Source organism: Capricornis sumatraensis, chromosome 14 (genome assembly GCF_032405125.1).
Source record: "Capricornis sumatraensis isolate serow.1 chromosome 14, serow.2, whole genome shotgun sequence".
Lineage (NCBI taxonomy): Eukaryota > Metazoa > Chordata > Mammalia > Artiodactyla > Bovidae > Capricornis > Capricornis sumatraensis.
The window spans coordinates 9,809,855-9,827,425 of NC_091082.1; the positions used below are offsets into that span (position 1 = coordinate 9,809,855).

Consider the following 17,571-nt stretch of genomic DNA (forward strand, 5'->3'; position numbering starts at 1 on the left):
ATAAAATATTGAAAATAATAGCACCTCTGGCACAGAATGTTTAGGAACGCTAATGAGGCAACGTAAGTAAAACACCTAACCCATCATGAGTGGTAGCTTAGAGGAAGAGAGCTGACTGAGGCTGATGGATAAGCCGGTCCTGCTGCCAACCTGAGAAGCCCTGGATTTAGAAATCAGGGAAGACTTGCATCACAGCTGAGCCTGGCTCTGGATTCTTCCCCTGCTGTCTTGGTTGGGATATTCATGAGAGCTGCTAAAAAGCAAAACTGAGAGGCAAGGGATTCCTCCTTGCAGCATGGCTGGACCCCCTTCTGTGTGTCTGTGTCTCCACCTCCTCCGTGTGACAGCTCCCTGAACTGGAGCAGATGTGCTGACCTTGCTGTCCTTGAGAGCTGTATGGCTGAAGTTGCGACTGATCTTTTTGCATTCTCAGATTCCTGCTTAACTCTTGCTCCGGAGGATTATAATCAAATTAGCTCACTCTGGCTTCAGATGAACTTGTATCATTTGTAACACGCTTGGCACAGAGTTTCACAGAATTCATTAGTGAATATATTCAGTAAATAATATATTCAGCTCAATAAATATCAGTTGTGGTTATTTCTCTGTTAGAAAATGATGTTTTGTCCTAAAAGCACAGCGCTAGCCCACCCTCCTGACTTATATAACAGTTGCTAAGCATCATGTTCTTAAAGGCTTTTAAGTAATGTGCATTGAGAGGTTGAACGAAAGAGCAGACGGGCTGTGCTGTGCTGTGCTAAGTTCTTTGTGAATCGTGTGCAGTTCTTTGTGACCCTTTGGACTGTAGCCTGCCAGGCTCCTCTGTCCATGGGATTCCATGAATACGGGAGGGGGTTGCCATGATCTTCCTGACTCAGGAATGGAACCACGATACTGACTGCTTAGTTTCCTCTTTCAGGCGCTTTGCAGTACTTGACTGCCCTCAGTTCTGCATAGTTGCCACTAGAGGGCAGGAGCACTTAAGACAATACCCTAGACCCCCGAGTGCGAGAATAGTTGAAGAAGAAAAATGTTAGAATGAGTTGGGACGGGGCTGGGGGAGGGGAGGTGGAAAGCAAAACAGTTTTTCTTTATCTCTTGGGGAGCAAAAAAATGGAAGGAAATGTGAAGCTAGTGGAATTGGAGTCAGAATTAAAGAAGAACTTCCAGAGCACAGTTTTCTGTACAGATTTTATACAGAGATTTTTATACAAAAAACAAAAAACCCTTAGCTACATCTGCCCAAGCAGAATAGATGAGAATGTGGGCTCCTCCAGTCTGAGGCCTGTGTGATGCCAGTAGGTCCCCTTAAAGTAACCTTTCTCTGGGTTCGCCTTAAATGATCCATTCTGGCACGTGCACTTGCAAAATAACTTTATTGGTCGGGTTAGCCACCACTCATGCTTTTCCTGTAACAAGGATCCTTTATAGAGGCACGATGGTGTCCACATGCAGACGCTTTCTGAAGAGCCCTGGGCCAAGGGGCAGCCTTGCCCCTCACATCAGAGCTTCTTGGTTGAAATGAGCTGGTTTGGCTTTTGTGGGTTTGAGGTTCTGGAGCCAAGAACATAGTTCAAGGATCCCCTCTTCTTTCTTCGGGGAACTGCTCCAAAGCATACACGGTATCAGGGGAGCAATGGCATCTGTGCAGGGAGCTCTCCTCAGTCTCTGCCCACGGCTGCCCAGATGGCCCCATCCCAGCGGTACCCCACAAAGCAGGGGTTAGGTCCCCAGGCAGCGCTACTTTCAGAAATGGGAAAGATTAATTGCTCTCCAGCCAAGCTATAAAGCGACAGCCAGCTTCAGTAATGAGGGTGGCAAGTCCAGGGCTGGTTGGAGTCTGTCTCTCCAATCAGGTTATCGACCTTTCTGCTTGCATAAGAGGACAAATTACCTCTCTCATACTTGAAGAACCACATGGCCTCTGCCTTTGAAGATAAAAACTCAAGTAGGGAGCTGCTGGGAATGCAGAGAGTGCTGGGCAAGAATGACACTACTGGGGCTGCCTCCTCAGTTCAGCCAGTTCAAGGTGTATTTGCCTCCATTATGGATGCTGAGAATAAGCAACATCCGGTCGCTTTCCTTTTCTGAAGTCTGACCCACCTTCAAAAACTGCCCAGTTGCTGAAATATAGCCCCACACATTTAGCTAAGGCTGAGGTTGGCTGTCTCCTCTCACATCAAGCCTGGAATATTGTCATCACGCTGGTGACCTCTGGGGTAAAGGTGATTCTTGGTGTCCTTCCAACCTCAGCCACCAATGTGAGCTCTCTGCGCAGTCACTGTGCAGTTACGCATACGCCTCGGCTTCTCCTGCCTCTACCTAAAACATCTGTGGGGCATGGTTGAGTGGATGAGGTGGACTGAGGAGGCGACAGTTGGGCAAGAGGTATATCTGAGAAGCAGCAAGTGGGAGCCCAGACGGCACGACCAGCCCAGCACGCGGGGGAGCAGTCAGGCGCTGCCTTCAGAGTCAGATATTACTTCAAAAGCACAGTTATTCTATTGCTCAGGCAATGGTTCAGGACACTGGAGAACTGTGAAGACCTCGAGGGTAATGAGATTTCGGGAACTGGGACTTCAGGGTTTACACCTTCTGCCAACCACTTCTGTCTTAGAAACGGACGTTTCATGTCCCTCAGCAGAAGGCTGCCTGTCCCCTGACTCCACCTAAAACTGCCTACAGGGAAGAAGACTAGAGAGAGAGCCCATGGACCTCTGTCACACGGTCTGTCCCAGACCTTCCAGCAAAAGCCAAACCAAACCATCAAGCCAAATGCAAAGAGGCGTGGGGGCACGGCCCTGCGCCCAGTGGCGCTCAGATCTCGATGAGGCTGGCCAGGCGCAGGCAGAGGGGCGCGTCGGCGGGCATGGCGCTGCGCTTGATCTCGTTGCCGTCCAGGCGCAGCACCTGCAGCTTGGAGAAGTTCATGACATCCACCACGGTGCAGAAGCTGCTGATGGAGAACTCTGTGGGGACAAGAGGGGCGGGGATGGGGAGAAGCCCAGATCAGGGGCCTGGGACCGCAGGAAAGCCCCACGGTGTCTATGAAGCTTCTAAGGAGAGGGGAGAGCTTGGCTGGGTTGGGCAGGCGCTTCCCAGGATCGGAGTCAAACTTGCACCCGTTGGGGAGCAGAGCCAGGGATAGAGAGAGGTCTCCACCTGCATAGCTCCACCTCTTTACCCACACCCGCCACCCCCCAAAACCCTGGAAGGTCCTTCCTGGCAGGCCTTGGTCTTTTCCCCTCTGCGGGCAGCAGGTGGCAGCAGAAGGCAGTCAAAGAGGAACCCTAGCAGCTTTGAAGTTCTCCCTTGATTGTGTTTGAAGAGGAGGGCGTTTCCCAAATGCTTTGAGAAGGAAGACTGGGTAGGTGGAAGGACTTAAATCTTGAATATTTCCTAACAGTTTGCAGGTAGAGAAAGTGGAAAGAAATTAAGGAGAGAAAACTTGGACTGAGAAACACGTGCGTCTGAGTGCAGAGCTTTGAGGGGGTTGTCCCATGTACATTCTGAGTACAGACAAAGGAGTGATCTCGGCCCTGAGGTTTAAGGAGAGATGAATCGAGCTTCCATGGAGCTCAAAACTCAAATAATTTCCTTGCCTCCTGCATTTAAGATGATTAGTTTACTCTCCATTTTCGTAATCTCAAAAGAAGTTTGAAGATTCTCCCCCAACCCTCCAAGTCCTGTAATCCTAACAGAAACAATCGTTCTGTTTGGCTTAAACACAGGTTCTTCAGCTACCACTCACCCGGTTCTCCCTCTGCTTGTTCTCTTGGACAAATCAGCTACCTCTGTCTCTATCCTGCTGGGTCAGGAACTTGAAGGATTAAAACAAGAGCTCAGCTAGAACTCCAGCCTGCGTGCATGCTAAGTTGCTTCAGTCAGGTCTGACTCTTTGCACCTTCGTGGTCCGTAGCCCACCAGGCTCCTCTGTCTGTGGGATTCTCCAGGCAAGAATATTGCAGTGGGTTGCCATACCCTCCTCCAGGGGATCTTCCCACCCTGGGGATTGAACCCACATCTTTTATGTCTCCTGCATTAGCAGGCAGATTCTTTACCACTAGCACCTCCAGGGAAGCCCCAAAACTCCAGCAGGGACAGCAAAGGTTACCACCGAAAAGCTGCTGGCGCCCATAGAGGCTGCCTTCAATATGGTCTGTGAGAGCATCAGAGAGATGGTTCGGGTCCGGAGGGACTTTGGGTGAGGTTATTTGTCGGGGCTTGGTAGGCTACATCTGGAGGGCTGTAACACTTAGGCAGACTCAGAGCTTGGCTTGCTTTTGCTTCTACCAGAGGCATTTCTCTGCTTGCCGCAGTGGTCAGGAGCTGTGTGTCAGCCTGGAGCTGGGCAGGAGGAGGGGGAGGAAGGCTTTCCTGATTCTCTTCCTGGGGTGATTGTCAAAGGCATTGTGGTTATGGGTATGGAAAGTAAGCTCTCTATGGAGAGCTTAGATAGATGAAGAAATTGTTTTTGAAATTAGCACTAGCGATTGCTTTCAGTCTCTGTTAAGAACTGACCAAGAGGAGATGGGGAAGTCTGCAGCCAATTAACATGTGCTACAAATGTAAGACAGAAAAACCAAAGAACAATGAGAAGAATGGGAAATATCCTTCTTTAGAGAGCACTCGGGAAGGGTCGGGTGGAGACCCGGAATGCTTTTGGATGTCCCCTTTCTGGTCCCAGGCAATAGATCAAGTGACGTCTGAGTGGACAGGTTGGGGCAGAGTCGAGGCTGAGTCAAGTCTGGGTCTATGGTGTCTGCATGGAATAGGCAGAGTGGATTGGGCTGGAGAGAAAAGCGCAGTGGCCTGGCTTGAATATCACTTCCAGCTGTACTGGGCGACTGCACTTAGAGGTTCCACAGTGGATTCTCTACACCAGCCTGGGGCCTTCAGACTGTCTGCTGAAGTCCTGGCTCCCCACTGTGCAACTATAAACATGAGGCATATTTAGGACTTGCCCAACACTCAGCATGTATAGATTCTATCCACAGGTCGAGCACTGTGAGCCCCCATGTTAGTCCTCTCTAAGTTCATGAATAGCACAGGGGCTTCTGCTTGGAGATGCTGGAGGATACTTTGCATCCCAGACTAAATTTTGACATAAGTTTTTCCAAATTCCTCCTGGTGTACTGGCCCTGCTCCACTGGATCCCAGAGGTACTGAATAACATTCTGAGCTGTGTTTCCTGCTGTTGCCAGGCTGGAAAAACTGAGGGAGACACTAGTGGGAGAGAGAAGCAGGGAGGGAGAGAGCCAGGCTTAAGTCCCCGGCACTCAGCGCCTGTCCTTTCGGCTCTCTTCTCAGAGGGTTGCTTCAATCCTACCTTCATTACCCACCCTGCTCTGGGTCCCCTGCAGGGAGACCTCCTTCACATTCGCCCAGATGAGTGGCTGAGCTTGGGGAACTCGCTTTCCTGCTAGTGGCCTGAATCAGAGATGTACTCCTCTCTTTCTCAGCCAGAGAAGCCTGGCTCTCAGTCCTCTAATGTTAAAGGCAGAGGCTCTACCACATGATCTGGGTGACCTGAAGAGATTGCTTTTCCTTCTCTGTGTCTCAGTTACCCCATGTTTGCAATGCAAAAGATAAAATAAAACTGTATCTGGCAACATCAAAGTGGCAATGAGGGGAAAAGTTTATAATATAGTTACCGTGTGTTGAAAGCAAGTGCTTTTTCAGTTGTGTGCCTGGTCCCGAACCAAAGCCTTTAATGTACTAATCCACTAATTAAGAAAAATAAGATGTTGGTGTTATTTACTCCCCAAAAAAGGACTAAGAGGGGGGCAACCAGATAGAGGAGCTTTGGCTTAAACTGCACAAGAAGGGATTTGGGGTAAACACTGAACATTTGTAGGTTTGACTTAGGAAAAACTTTCTTGCAAGACCTTAGGACACCTGACTAATGTGATTTTATCTTTGCAGAGCTTTTGGAAGAAGTGAACCACCTTATATTTAAAGGACATACGTGGTTCTGCAAGAAGGCAGAGTGACAAGATGCCGTGATGAAGTCTTTTCCACCCCAAGTTTCACGGGTTATACAGTTAGGCAGTAACTATTGGCTTCTCTCCCATGACAGCTGGTCTTCTGTCACATTTTCAAGGTCAGACTCTGATAAAGCACAGGATACTATATGACATTTCTGTTACGACACACCTCCTGGATTCAGAGTGGGTAGCAGCAGCAGGTAAGTAGCGGTGACTTCTGGGAGGGATGATAGACAGCTACAAGTAAATGTCAAAGCTTTTACATCATGCAACATCTGAGAGATTAGAGAACCCTGCCTTGGGAATAGGAAGACCTTCCCCAAAGAAAGAGAGACTTTAAATACAGAACAGTTTGCAGTGTACATGATGGTGTCTTACACTTCAAAGTAGAGAACCAGACACCTTTTCAGCTTCCCACCCCACGGTCCACCTCTGGGACCGGTGCCTCTCTCACTCGGGGAGGCTGTCTGGCTTAACATCTTGCCAAATGAATGATCTGTTCTGTGAGCCCAGGGAGAGAGAAGGATCCATGGAGAGGTTCTGGCCTCCGTCCTATCTGTGCTTTGATGCTGTGACAGTGCTGTTTGCTCTCAGCAGGCTCTACTTCAAAGCCCTCTGCCAATGGCCATTAACGAGTCCTTCCTCCCCCAGGGAGAGAGGTACTTTGCTGCAGAGGAGGAGAAGTTAATGCTGGCTCAGCACCTTCCAGCTGGGCTGAGACGTCAGAGGCTCTGGCGCAGTGTAAGCACATTCTGAACACAAGACCCAGAGAGGGACCAAAAGGCGCCTGGACAGTCCAGTCGGAAATGGAGACTTTGGTTCTCGCAGACAGGCCGTCCGTTGGGCCTTCTGGGGAGTGTTGGGAACACAGGAGGCCTTGTGCTTGCTCACCACTGCAGGGTTTGGCAGGGGTCAAGCTCGTGTCACCCAGGGCACCTCGTGCTCCCGGAGAGCCAGCCAGAGCAAGTGCCGCACGCAGCTCTGAGAGGCTGCAAATTTCCGTCCACTGGCCACATGTTTAAAACACAAGCATTCAAGCATAAGACCGAGCTGATCGGGGGGAAACAGAGAGCGCGTCCTCTCTGGAGTCAGTGAGAAAGTACAGATACCATGGTTTCTTAGCAGCCCACTTTCCTCCTCAACTTAAATGCCCCTGTCTATGAACCACCCCCTCCCAAACCTCTCCAAACTCATTTCTCACAGCTTGACACCTGACCCCTTCCTGTGAGACACGGGAATCACCTAGCCATCCCCTCAAAGTGACTTGGTAAATGACTGGTCCCTTTGTGGCGATGGCGCCTCTAAGGATGGCTCAGCCCTATATTCCTCCAGCCCATACCCATTTATCTCTCAGGACCTAAATTTAGACTTACCTCTTCTGAGAATTCTTCTTCCATACCAACCCACTCCCCAGTGACTTTTCCTAGCACTGCCATGTCATCTAAGAGCATGCCACTCTGTACCACCTTGTACGGGGGTGTGGCAGGGTTCTCAACTTGCGTCATCAATATTCTTTGGTTCTCCTACTTCTAAATCTTCTGTGTTTCCCCCAGCACTCAGGATCAGCTCTTTCCAGTGCAACAGACAGCACCCCCCCCTCCCCTGTGCCAGCGTCTCACCATTGATCCTATTGCCTTGGAGGTAGAGGTTCTCCAGGTTGGTGCTGACGGGGGGGATCTTCTGCAGCTGGTTGTAGGAGAGGTCGAGCTCAAGGAGGCTGCTGGAATTGAAGGTATTTGAGGCCAGGCCGCTGTTGGTGAGGCTGTTGTGGGATAGCCGCACATACAGCAGCTTGGGTGACCCCCGGAAGTAGCTGTCGGGGACTGAGAAGACATTGTTGTGCTCCAGGTACAGCTGCTCAAGGGCTGAGGGCAGTCCATCGGGTACCTTCCTAAGGTGGTTGTAGCTCAGGTCCAGCAAGATCAGTGATCGGAGGCCTCTCATCGAACTGCCCACTTCCTGGATCTCGTTGTGATGAAGGTACAAGGCTGTGAGGTTCTCCAGCCCCTCCAGCGCATTGTTGGGGACCCTTGAGATCTGGTTGTGGTCAAGATGGAGCTCTCTCAGGGACCGAGGCAGCGGGCTGGGTATCCGGGTCAGGTTGTTGTGGTCCAGGTACAGCCTCTCCAGGTGCCTCAGCTTGGAGAAAACCTTCCTGCCCACCTTATCGCTGGTGATCTGGTTGCCATGGAGAGCAATCCAGAGCAGCCCAGTGGCATTGTCGAAGACACCCTCCTGGATGGAAGAGATCTGGTTGTTCTGGAAGTAGACGTATTTCATGCGGGAGGGGACGAAGGGCAGGTACTTGAGATTGCGGTTGTCGCAGTACATGGCTGTGGGGAAGTTGGGGGGACAGTCGCACTCCTGGGGGCAGTCTCGGGGCTCTGGTGGGGGTGGAGAGCCGTAGGCATAAGCTGGCCCTTCTTCTCCCCCGTAGGGGTAAGGCTCATAAGGCTCATAGGGGTACGGGTCATAGGGATCGTAGTAGGTGGACTGCTGGCTGCGGAGGAACTGAAACCACCAGTGAGAGTCTTCCTCATACTGGGCCCAGGAGAGGGAGCAGAGCCCTGCCAGAAGCAGGATGGAAGCCCACTGCATTTTGTGTTTCTGCAAGAAGGGGGAGAAAACAGAGGAATCAGGTGTGAAGGAGACTCCAGGGAGCCAGAGAGGCAGGGGAGGTGAGCCTTGGGCTTTGAGCGCTTCAGGCCTGACTTCAGCAGAAAGCAGCTCTGAGCAGAGTCCTTGCTCCCTCCTCCTCTGGGCCTCTCCCAGCACTGCCTCCACACGCTGGTCCAGATGAGTGCTGGCTGCCTGGGGGAGCTAGGTGCATTTCCCTCTGCTCACAGCGTTACAGAAACAGAGCCTTTGAGATCAGAAGGAGCTTGAGTGGAAGTATTGCTTTTTTTTTTTTTTTCCAGAGGGCAGGCCCATAGGAGCCTCTAGCAACCTGAAGGTACTGTTAGGGAAGCAAGAAAGCCCACAGCAACTTCCATGGGAGTGGGGCTGGTGGTGGGCTCTATTTGGCCTGAATTTACATCCCTTTTGAACTCCCCAGGGAATAATGTTTGCCAAGAGTCCAAGGAAAAAACCCTCTGGCTCTTTCCATATCTCTGGGAAATACCCAGGAGTGGCTTGAGGTCTCAAAGGGGAAGATCTGAACTACTTGGGAAGTTCTGGTTTTGAGTGTTTGGAGAAGGGCGTGGTCCCCCTGCGGCCATCACAAGGCTTGGGCTTGTGGTACCAGCATCTGTAACAGTGCCAGAACCTGTAACGGTCTACTGGTGAGGAAACTCTCTGGTTGGCAGCTTGTGGCTATACTTGCAACTTGGCTAGCAAGGGCCATCATACAGCAGTTACAGATTCTCTGCAGAGGGGCTGTGGCCCCCATTGCGGCCCTTGTGTTCTAGAGGGGGTATTGAGAGCATGAAGTCTTAGTGCCCTGGGCTGTCTTCCATAGCATCTAGTAAAGTGTTAGGACTTCTCACGCCGCACCATGGACATTATGCCAGAGCCAGCTGGGACCAAGAGAGATAACGAGAAACATCAAACAATGGAACAGGAATTGAAGACTCTTGAGTGTGCCCAGGGGAACATGACTTTAGAATGGGATTCTGTCATCCTCCTTTCCCATCCGAAGCCCTTGGTGCTGACCTCTGGGGTACCAGTCTCCGTAGCCGGGCCCCACATTGCCTGGCAGCTCATTGCTTTTGAGCTTGTGTGCTAGTGAGATGAAAGCAGGCAAGGCTTGGAGAGAAGTGTGAGTCTGATGTCCCCCGAGAGGGAAGCTGAAGGCATGGAAGAGGAGGGCGGCCTGTCCGGCTGGATGTCTTACTCTGGATACCGACAGCCAGAGCACCGCACAGCCCTTACGAGCAATGGGCACCCTCCAGAGGGGTGAGCGTCACCCCTGGGTAGAGAAACTTTAGAACCTTTCTTGGTCTGAGCATAGTCACATATGCTGTTCACGTTGCTGCTGGCCCTTGCTGGGGACAAGAAAAAGAAAGGGCTCTAAGACCCAACGTTGAAGCCCATGAGCTGATGAGAAAGCCCCTGGGGGTGATAGTCAGCCTGTTCCCTTTCTGGCCACTGTCTCCCTCACACCTCTCTGTCCCCTGCGAGCGAGTCCCTCGGGCCTGCTTCATCCCAGTCGCCCACAGGCTCCAGGAACGAGGTGCCTCACTCATCTTCAGCAGCCTCAGACAAAGAGCCCACAGTGTTCCTGGGGAGCCTCCCCAGCCGCCCACTGCCTGGGCACGCTGGCTGGGCCCTGGCACTGCCCAGGAGCGAACGGATAGAGTGGCCCACTGCCAGTAGCACATTTTTTCATGCTCAGCTCTGGGCTGCTGCAGGACCAGGGTGGCTGTCTGGAGGTTGGCACAGTGAGCCTCTGTCTCCATTTCTCCTTCCAAACTAGGCACCTTGGCAGGCAAGAGCAGCCCTCCTCTTCAAGCCTTCCAGGGCTGTGCATCCTACGCACTTGACTCTCTTTCAGTGTCATGACTGCTGAAAGGGGTTCTCGGGGAGCTTATGCCTCTCTTTACCCCTTCCCCATCTCTTAGCAATGTTGCTCCAGGCTTTATACCCTTAAATCCTCTCCACTTCGCCCCCAAAGCTAGAGACATTCCTGTGCTCAAAGTTTTGTGAGGTGGAAAGCTTCTAGGATTGGTACTTTCTGAGTTGGGGGGAGCTTACTCAGGAGTCACTGCTGGTCTTTCATTTCTCCATTCTAGAGAACCATGTCTCCTTCCTATCAGAATCCAGGAGGTCAAACCAAAAGCTGCTTTGTAACCTGAATTAGGTCCCCATTTCACAGTTCCTTGGACCTGGTCAACTCTCAACACTTTTGTGTGTTTTTTCCCTTTCACCCCAGTAACACACAAGCACACACACACACAAACACACACACTACACAAAATTCCCTCTCCCCTCATATAAGAGCGTTTAGGTGCCTCAGCCCCTCTGAAGAGACTGCAGGGCACAGGTCCAGGATGGTGGACTTTCTGAGTAGTAGTGGGGCAGAGCTGGCTTCCCCAGATACCTGGTCCTTCACTTTTTCACACCTGAAAGCTGAAGGTTCCCCAACAGACAGGAAGGAACTGTCAGACAAAGGGGGCATGTGGGAACCCCCTCCTTCGACTCCCTTTCCCTGCTCCAGCATCCTGGGACACGGTCCAGATGGGGAAGGAAGAATTGCTCCTTCTGCCCTGGGCCCTGTCCCCTCTCCCCAGGCTCTTTCCTTTGCTCCTTTCATGGAGCTACCAGGGACAAAATCTGAAGGAAAGTGACAGACCTACCTTGAAGGTGAATCTTTCAGAGAGTGACCACGTCCCTCTGTCTGGCCTCCTCGGTTGGAGAGCGTGTGAGCAGGAGAGGAGTGAGTGTGTCTACTGAGAGTGTGCACGCCTCTGCCAGGCCAGGGCCCGCCCCCAAATTCCTAATCAGATGTCGTGAAGAGAGAGGTTGAGGAGCCCAGATCCTGGCTTTCTCAGCGCTGCTGCAGAGGCGGAGCTCACACTCAACCGCTCAAAATTGCTATAAAAACCACCTTCTTTCCACTCACTTATCTTCCCTGAAGCATTGGCAGCTTGGGGTCTCTTTCTGCTGAATGAGTTAGTGGCGCTCTGGAGGTTATTTGTGCAGTCTCTTACAAAGGCCTGGATTTCTCATTAAACCCATAGGGCAGATGCAGGGATAGGGAGGGCCAGGATTTGCCAAGAGGCATCTTAACTCTTTCAGCAACTCAGGGTCCCACTGGAGAGCGAGTGCTCAGCTTTCTGGGCTCCAGCACCCTCTGTGGGCAAGTGGTTAGGCTGATGGACAGAGGAGAGGACTCTGGCTCCAGTTCCATCCCTGACCAGAGAGACATGTCTGGGCTGTAGGATTTCTCTCTCCCCACTGAGATAAAAAGGTAGACAGGGACTCTCGTATTTGTTAGTCACTTACTGGGCACTAGGGCTTCCTTCCTGTTGCAGTTGGTAGAGAATCTGCCTGCAAGGCAGGAGACCCCGGTTCGATCCCTGGGTCAGGAAGATCCCCTGGAGAAGGGACAGGCTACCCACTCCAGTGTTCCTGGGCTTCCCTTGTGGCTCAGCTGGTGAAGAATCCGTTTGCAATGCAGGAGACCCCAGTTTGATCCCTGGGTTGGGGAGATCCCCTGGAGAAGGGATAGGCTGCCCACTCCTTTATTCTTGGGCTTCCCTTGTGGCTCAGCTGGTAAAGAATCCACCTGCAATGGGAGAGACCTGGGTTCCATCCCTGGGTTTGGAAGATCCCCTGGAGAAGGGAAAAGCTACCCACTCCAGCATTCTGGCCTGGAGAACTCCATGGACTATACAGCCAATGGGGTCGCAAAGAGTCTGACACGACTGAGCGACGTTCACTCTCACTTTGCTGTGCACGAGCATCACGCACACCCACCTCGTGATGACCCTCGGGTTCACAGCACTGCCTTGTTGAGTTGTAGTAAGGCCTCTATGAGGTAGTTTGTGTGAGGCCCCTGGCCCAGCACACAGCTGATGCTCACTCAGTCCGTGGTAGAGATGGTTGCTGTTACACCCATTTTACAGATGTCAAGACTCTGAGCAAGGGGAGGATGAGGTCATAGAAGCAGGCAGGAACTAGACCATGAAAGGACTTTTAGGCCATGGAATGGATTTAACTTTTATCCTGAATGTATTTTAAAAATTTGTTTTAAGGAGAGGAAGTGAAAAGATCTGACCTACATTTTAAAAAGTCCGTGGGAGAGACTGCTGTGCGGTGAAAAGGAGGAAAGTGTGGAAGCCGGAGCTCTAGCTCTCCTCTGTTGAGAGATAACAGCACATTGGGCCAGCGCAGTGAAAGAGGGAACGATGTATGTTTAGACAAGTTGAAAAGTCTTGAAGATGGACCAGAGAAGGAGTTAGGGAAAGCGACGGATGAGTCCTTGATTTTGAGTTTGAGCAACTGGGCTGGTGGTAGCACCATTTCCTCACATTAGAAAGACGGGGACAGACAGAGGCTAAGTTAGAGATGCCTGTTAGGCATTCCAGTGCAGAAGCATGCAGGCAGTTAGATATATCAGGATAAATTGGAAGGTCAGGTACTAGAAGAATCTGGATTACCTAGAATCTCAGTAGCTTAGATGAATCCATGCATCTGAAATGCTCTTTCTTCAACTAATTGCCTCCTGCTAACATCCAAGGAACACCGCTAAAAAAAATTTTTTAACTGTGGTAAATTACACATAACATAAAATTTACTATCTTAACAATTTTCACAGTTCAGATGTTTTAAGTATCACTATACAACCAGTCTCCACAACTTTTTCATCTTTCAAAACTTAAACTTTATATTCACTAAACAAAAATGCCCCATTTCACCCTCCCCCAGCCCTGGCAACCACCAGAGTAGACAGAATTCCTTTCTCTCCCTATGAATTTGACTACTCTACATGACTCATACAAATGGAATCATACAGTATTTATCTTTCTGAGACTGGCTTATTTCACTTAGCCCTCAAAGTTCATCCATGTTGTAGCGGGTGTCAAAATTTCCTTCCTCTTAAAGACCAAATAATACTCTACAATATGTATATACTATATTTTGCTTATCCATTTATCTTTCAATGTACATTTGAGTTGCTTACACTTCGCTATTGCAAATAATGCTGCTATGAACACTGGTGTACAAATATCTCTTTGAGATCCTACTTCTAATTACTTTTTTCTTACATGTTCAGAAATGGAGTTGTTGGATCGTACAGTAATCTGTTTGTATCTTTTTCAAGGAATTTCCATACTGTTTTCCGAAGTGTAGTCATACCATTTTACATTTCCATCAACAATAAACAAAGGTTTGAATTTGAAACACTCACTCCTGTTTTTTTAAAAAAATACTAATTGAGAGAGCCTCAGATTTGAATTTGAAGAATTTAGAATTTGAATTTTAAACAATGGAATTTTCGGTTGCTCCAGTAGGTTTTGAACTGTTGGCATAATATGAAAAGTCCTTGTTAGGGACCCAATCTCCTCAGAAATTTCAAAGTTTTTAAAAAGATTAAATATAATGATGGGCCTTTGCTGACTGCCTACTATAAACTAGATGATTTACGGCTGTTACCTCATTAGTAATCACAGTAGATACTTTGTGTTGAAAATAGAGGATCGCAGGTATACAGTGATTAGATTGTAAAACGAGGATTTGAACCTTGACCTACATGACTCCAAAGACCGAACGCTTTCTCACAACACAAGGCCAGAGGACCAGCGGAGGGGGTGGTGACCACCTTATTGTCAGGGTTGAACTCAGTTAATATGGAGTCCAACTAATTACAGTGGCCCAATCTGGTTGAATCTGTGGCAGGGGATTGTAAGGATGAGAGGGGTCTGGGATACCGGGTTTCGTTTCCTGACTCTGGACATATTTCATTTCAATTTAATACATCTAAGCATCTACTCTATGCCTGGCATGCTTTTAAGAGCTGGAAACACAAAGAAGTTTTGATAGACTGCCTGCTCAAAATAAAGCAGGTGTATAAGCAGCAAGGGATTTCCAGGTGGCTCAGTGGTAAGGAATCTGCCTGCCAGTGCAGGAGCTGCAAAAGACTTGCGTTTGATCCCGGGGTTGGGAAGATCCCGCGCAGAAGGAAATGGCAACCTACTCCAGTATTCCTGCTGGGAAAACCCCATGGATGGCCTGGCAGGCTACAGTCTGTGGGGTGGCAAAGAGCTGGACACGACTGAGCTACTGAGCACACATAAGGAGCAAAATCTGGTTTCATGCGTGAGGCAGAGCGGCCTTAATGTGAAGGTGGTTATAAATAATGCACAGAAAACTTTCTCATCATTTCTGAATCCAGAAAGCAATCACTTTCCAATGGAAACACTAGTTTCGGCAGCTGAACATAAGAGACCCTTCGTAGCTAGATGTAGATAGCCTGGACAACTCTACCCATTAGGTACAGATGTTAACTTTTTAAAATTCTAGCATACTTAAATGTGGTGGTGTTGCACTGAATTAATTCCCACAACCACACAGGATTATGAGAGACAGCGCAAGGAGAGCTCTCGAAAGAGCAACTCCCCGAGAAAACACTGAGTGCATATTCAGTGAGAACTTATCTGGAATTTAGTAACAGAGCTCAGCAAAGCAATAGCAAGGCTTTGAAGATAAGGAAGTTTGCACTGCATGCAGAACAACATCTGCTGAGACTGACGTGTCAGCCACAGCATCTGTCTTAAGAGACTGAGAAAGAGTACATAATGAAAGGGTAAGACAGGACAGTCTCCAGAAAACAGGGCCTTGAGAATGTAACAACTTTTATATTCCCACACTTAATAATACTTGACAATGGAAGTCAGTAGAGTCTAGGGGCCAAACATTGATTGGGATTCTTTCCAACTAAGATCTACCAAAAAACACAGTATCCCCAGGTGGGATTTGTCTTTAGTCGTCTGTTCGGTTGCAAGGTAGGCTGGGGAGAAAGGAAAGAGGGAGGGGATGAGCCAGATCAGGTCAAGAGGAGAGTTTCAGGGAACCATTCACTGTTCAAAAATTCCTTTGTCAATGAATTCTAGCCTCCATTTTGACTACTGCCTCTCAATCTGCCTGGTTCTGCATCTAGGCCCTCAGAACTTGGTTTCAATATGGGACACCAAATAAGGGATCCTGATGTCTGCTGATTGCCAACGGAATCAGCACGTGAAGGAAGTTCCTTCAGGACACTGGTGCTTCCTGAGAGCTGTCAAGCCAGTAGCACTGCCCAGTTACTGGACAGCAAAGAAGCTAAAGAGACTATTACTCATTTCCGTAAACCCTATCCCCAGCTGGGCATATAGTGCTTGGCACTTAGTAGGTAATCAGTAAAGGGTTATAAAATGAACTGTATTTTTGGCTCTCTGCGGAGTTTGCCTATCCTCAGAACCCAGTGTTTGGTGGAATAACCACCAACCAGGCCAGGAAAACCCTTAGGCCTTCAGGTCAGTTATATTTTCCAGGGGCTCACATCATTGCTATTTCCTCCCCACCCAGAAAAAGTGCAGGTTAAGCCACAACCACTGGGCGAAACTAATTGCCTTTGATGTTTGGACCCACTCCGTCTAGAAGGGCCGAAGTGCCTTCTGATTCAAATTCCTCTCAGCAAAGAGAGATATGTGCCTCTGGCTGCCAAACCCTTCCTCTTCAACCTTCATAGGACCCAAAAGTCGTTGTTTTTATAACACCACTTCTGATCCCAATCAACCAAGGAATGAAGGGTAAGACTGGAAATCCACCCAAACAAAATTATTGAGTTGGCTATAAAAGGTCAGTAGAAAGATGATCATGGTCCAGCCAGGTCCTGCTGCTCGCCCATTCCGGGAACTCTTGATGCCAGAGAGGGATTGTTTACTAGTCTGAGGTTTTGATGGAAAGTCCTGGTTATATGGGGACCCAAAAATGGTGTCCCAGAGTTTCTAAGGGAGAGGTTTCCCTTACTCCTTTGGTACTGAGTGCTTGTTCCAACTTCTCACCATGGATAGTCTCCTCAAAAGAGGAGACAAAGATGTTGGAGTGGGTGGGGAGGCTTGTTTTCTTTCAAATGCAAGAAGAAAAAGATCTCAAGTTCCAAGTTCTGGGAAATGCATTGAGGGCTTTGGAATTTCCTTCTAATAAGTTCTTTAAAAATAAGGCAGAGAACAACCTTTATTATTTAATGGAGAGCATCACTTGGTTTTACTATGTATTTATTGCACACTTATCTTTATTCTCATGATGATGACATACACGATGGATTCCAGAAAATCACCTTCCGGAAAGTATACGTGTATTTAGGTCAGGAAAGGGAGGATGGATCAGAGAGTGAAACCTAACTGAGGAAGGAGACAGAGTGAAATTTGAAGCCTAGAGGGTTTGGTCTCTCAGTAACTAAGTATGTGATATCCAGCTTTGTTCTGCAAATCAGCTGATGGTGCCCCTCAGACTGTTCTTGGGGCTGTTGGAGAGAACCGGTGTAGGACAGACCAGTTCCCAGGATGCTGGTATCTGCTGCGATGTGACCTGGCTGTAGGTGAGACCAGGTCTGGATATTAGCTCTAAAATACCACCTACCATTTCTGAATTCTCATCACAACCTCTGAGATAGGAATTTTTATATCTTATTTTTACAGATGAGGAAACCAAAGTTCAGAAAAGCTAATTATTTTTTTCAAGATTATATAGCAATTAAAAGTGGCAAAGCTGAGGTTTTAAACTTAAGTCTGTCCACCTCTAGAGTCTGAGTTTCCAACCACTGTGCTATATAGAATCTCCGGAGTAAAGGAAAAAGCATGGGTTGAGAACACAGGTATATGTTCAAACTCCAGCTCTACCACTTACTAAATTGAAGTCTCCATGACTTTGAGCATTGCTTAAGCATCAGTGAGATTTGGAGTTCTCGTTTGTAAAGCGGGGGCAGTCACCCTGAACTCGTGAGACGCTGGGAGGACTGAATGTGCAGGACATAGGCTCCTAGTAGGGAGCTGCCACATGTGGCCCTTCAGTAAATGGTGGCACCCTGTGACGCTTTAGTAGATCGCAAGCTCCCCGAGGAAGAAGGCAATGGTGCTGTGCCTCCTTCAGCACAATGCTT

General features: G+C 49.1%; 1 protein-coding gene across 1 annotated transcript; it reads right to left on the bottom strand.

Annotated features, from left to right (window-relative positions):
- Positions 1 to 2,802: 2,802 nt before the first annotated feature.
- Positions 2,803 to 11,318, bottom strand: FMOD (fibromodulin). The gene is made up of 3 exons (XM_068986208.1): positions 11,282 to 11,318; positions 7,607 to 8,594; positions 2,803 to 2,969 (listed from the first exon to the last, which is right to left on the bottom strand). The coding sequence occupies exons 2-3, from the start codon at positions 8,583 to 8,585 to the stop codon at positions 2,818 to 2,820; spliced, it is 1,131 nt and encodes a 376-aa protein (XP_068842309.1). The 5' UTR covers positions 8,586 to 8,594; positions 11,282 to 11,318; the 3' UTR covers positions 2,803 to 2,817.
- Between the last annotated feature and the right edge of the window lie 6,253 nt (positions 11,319 to 17,571).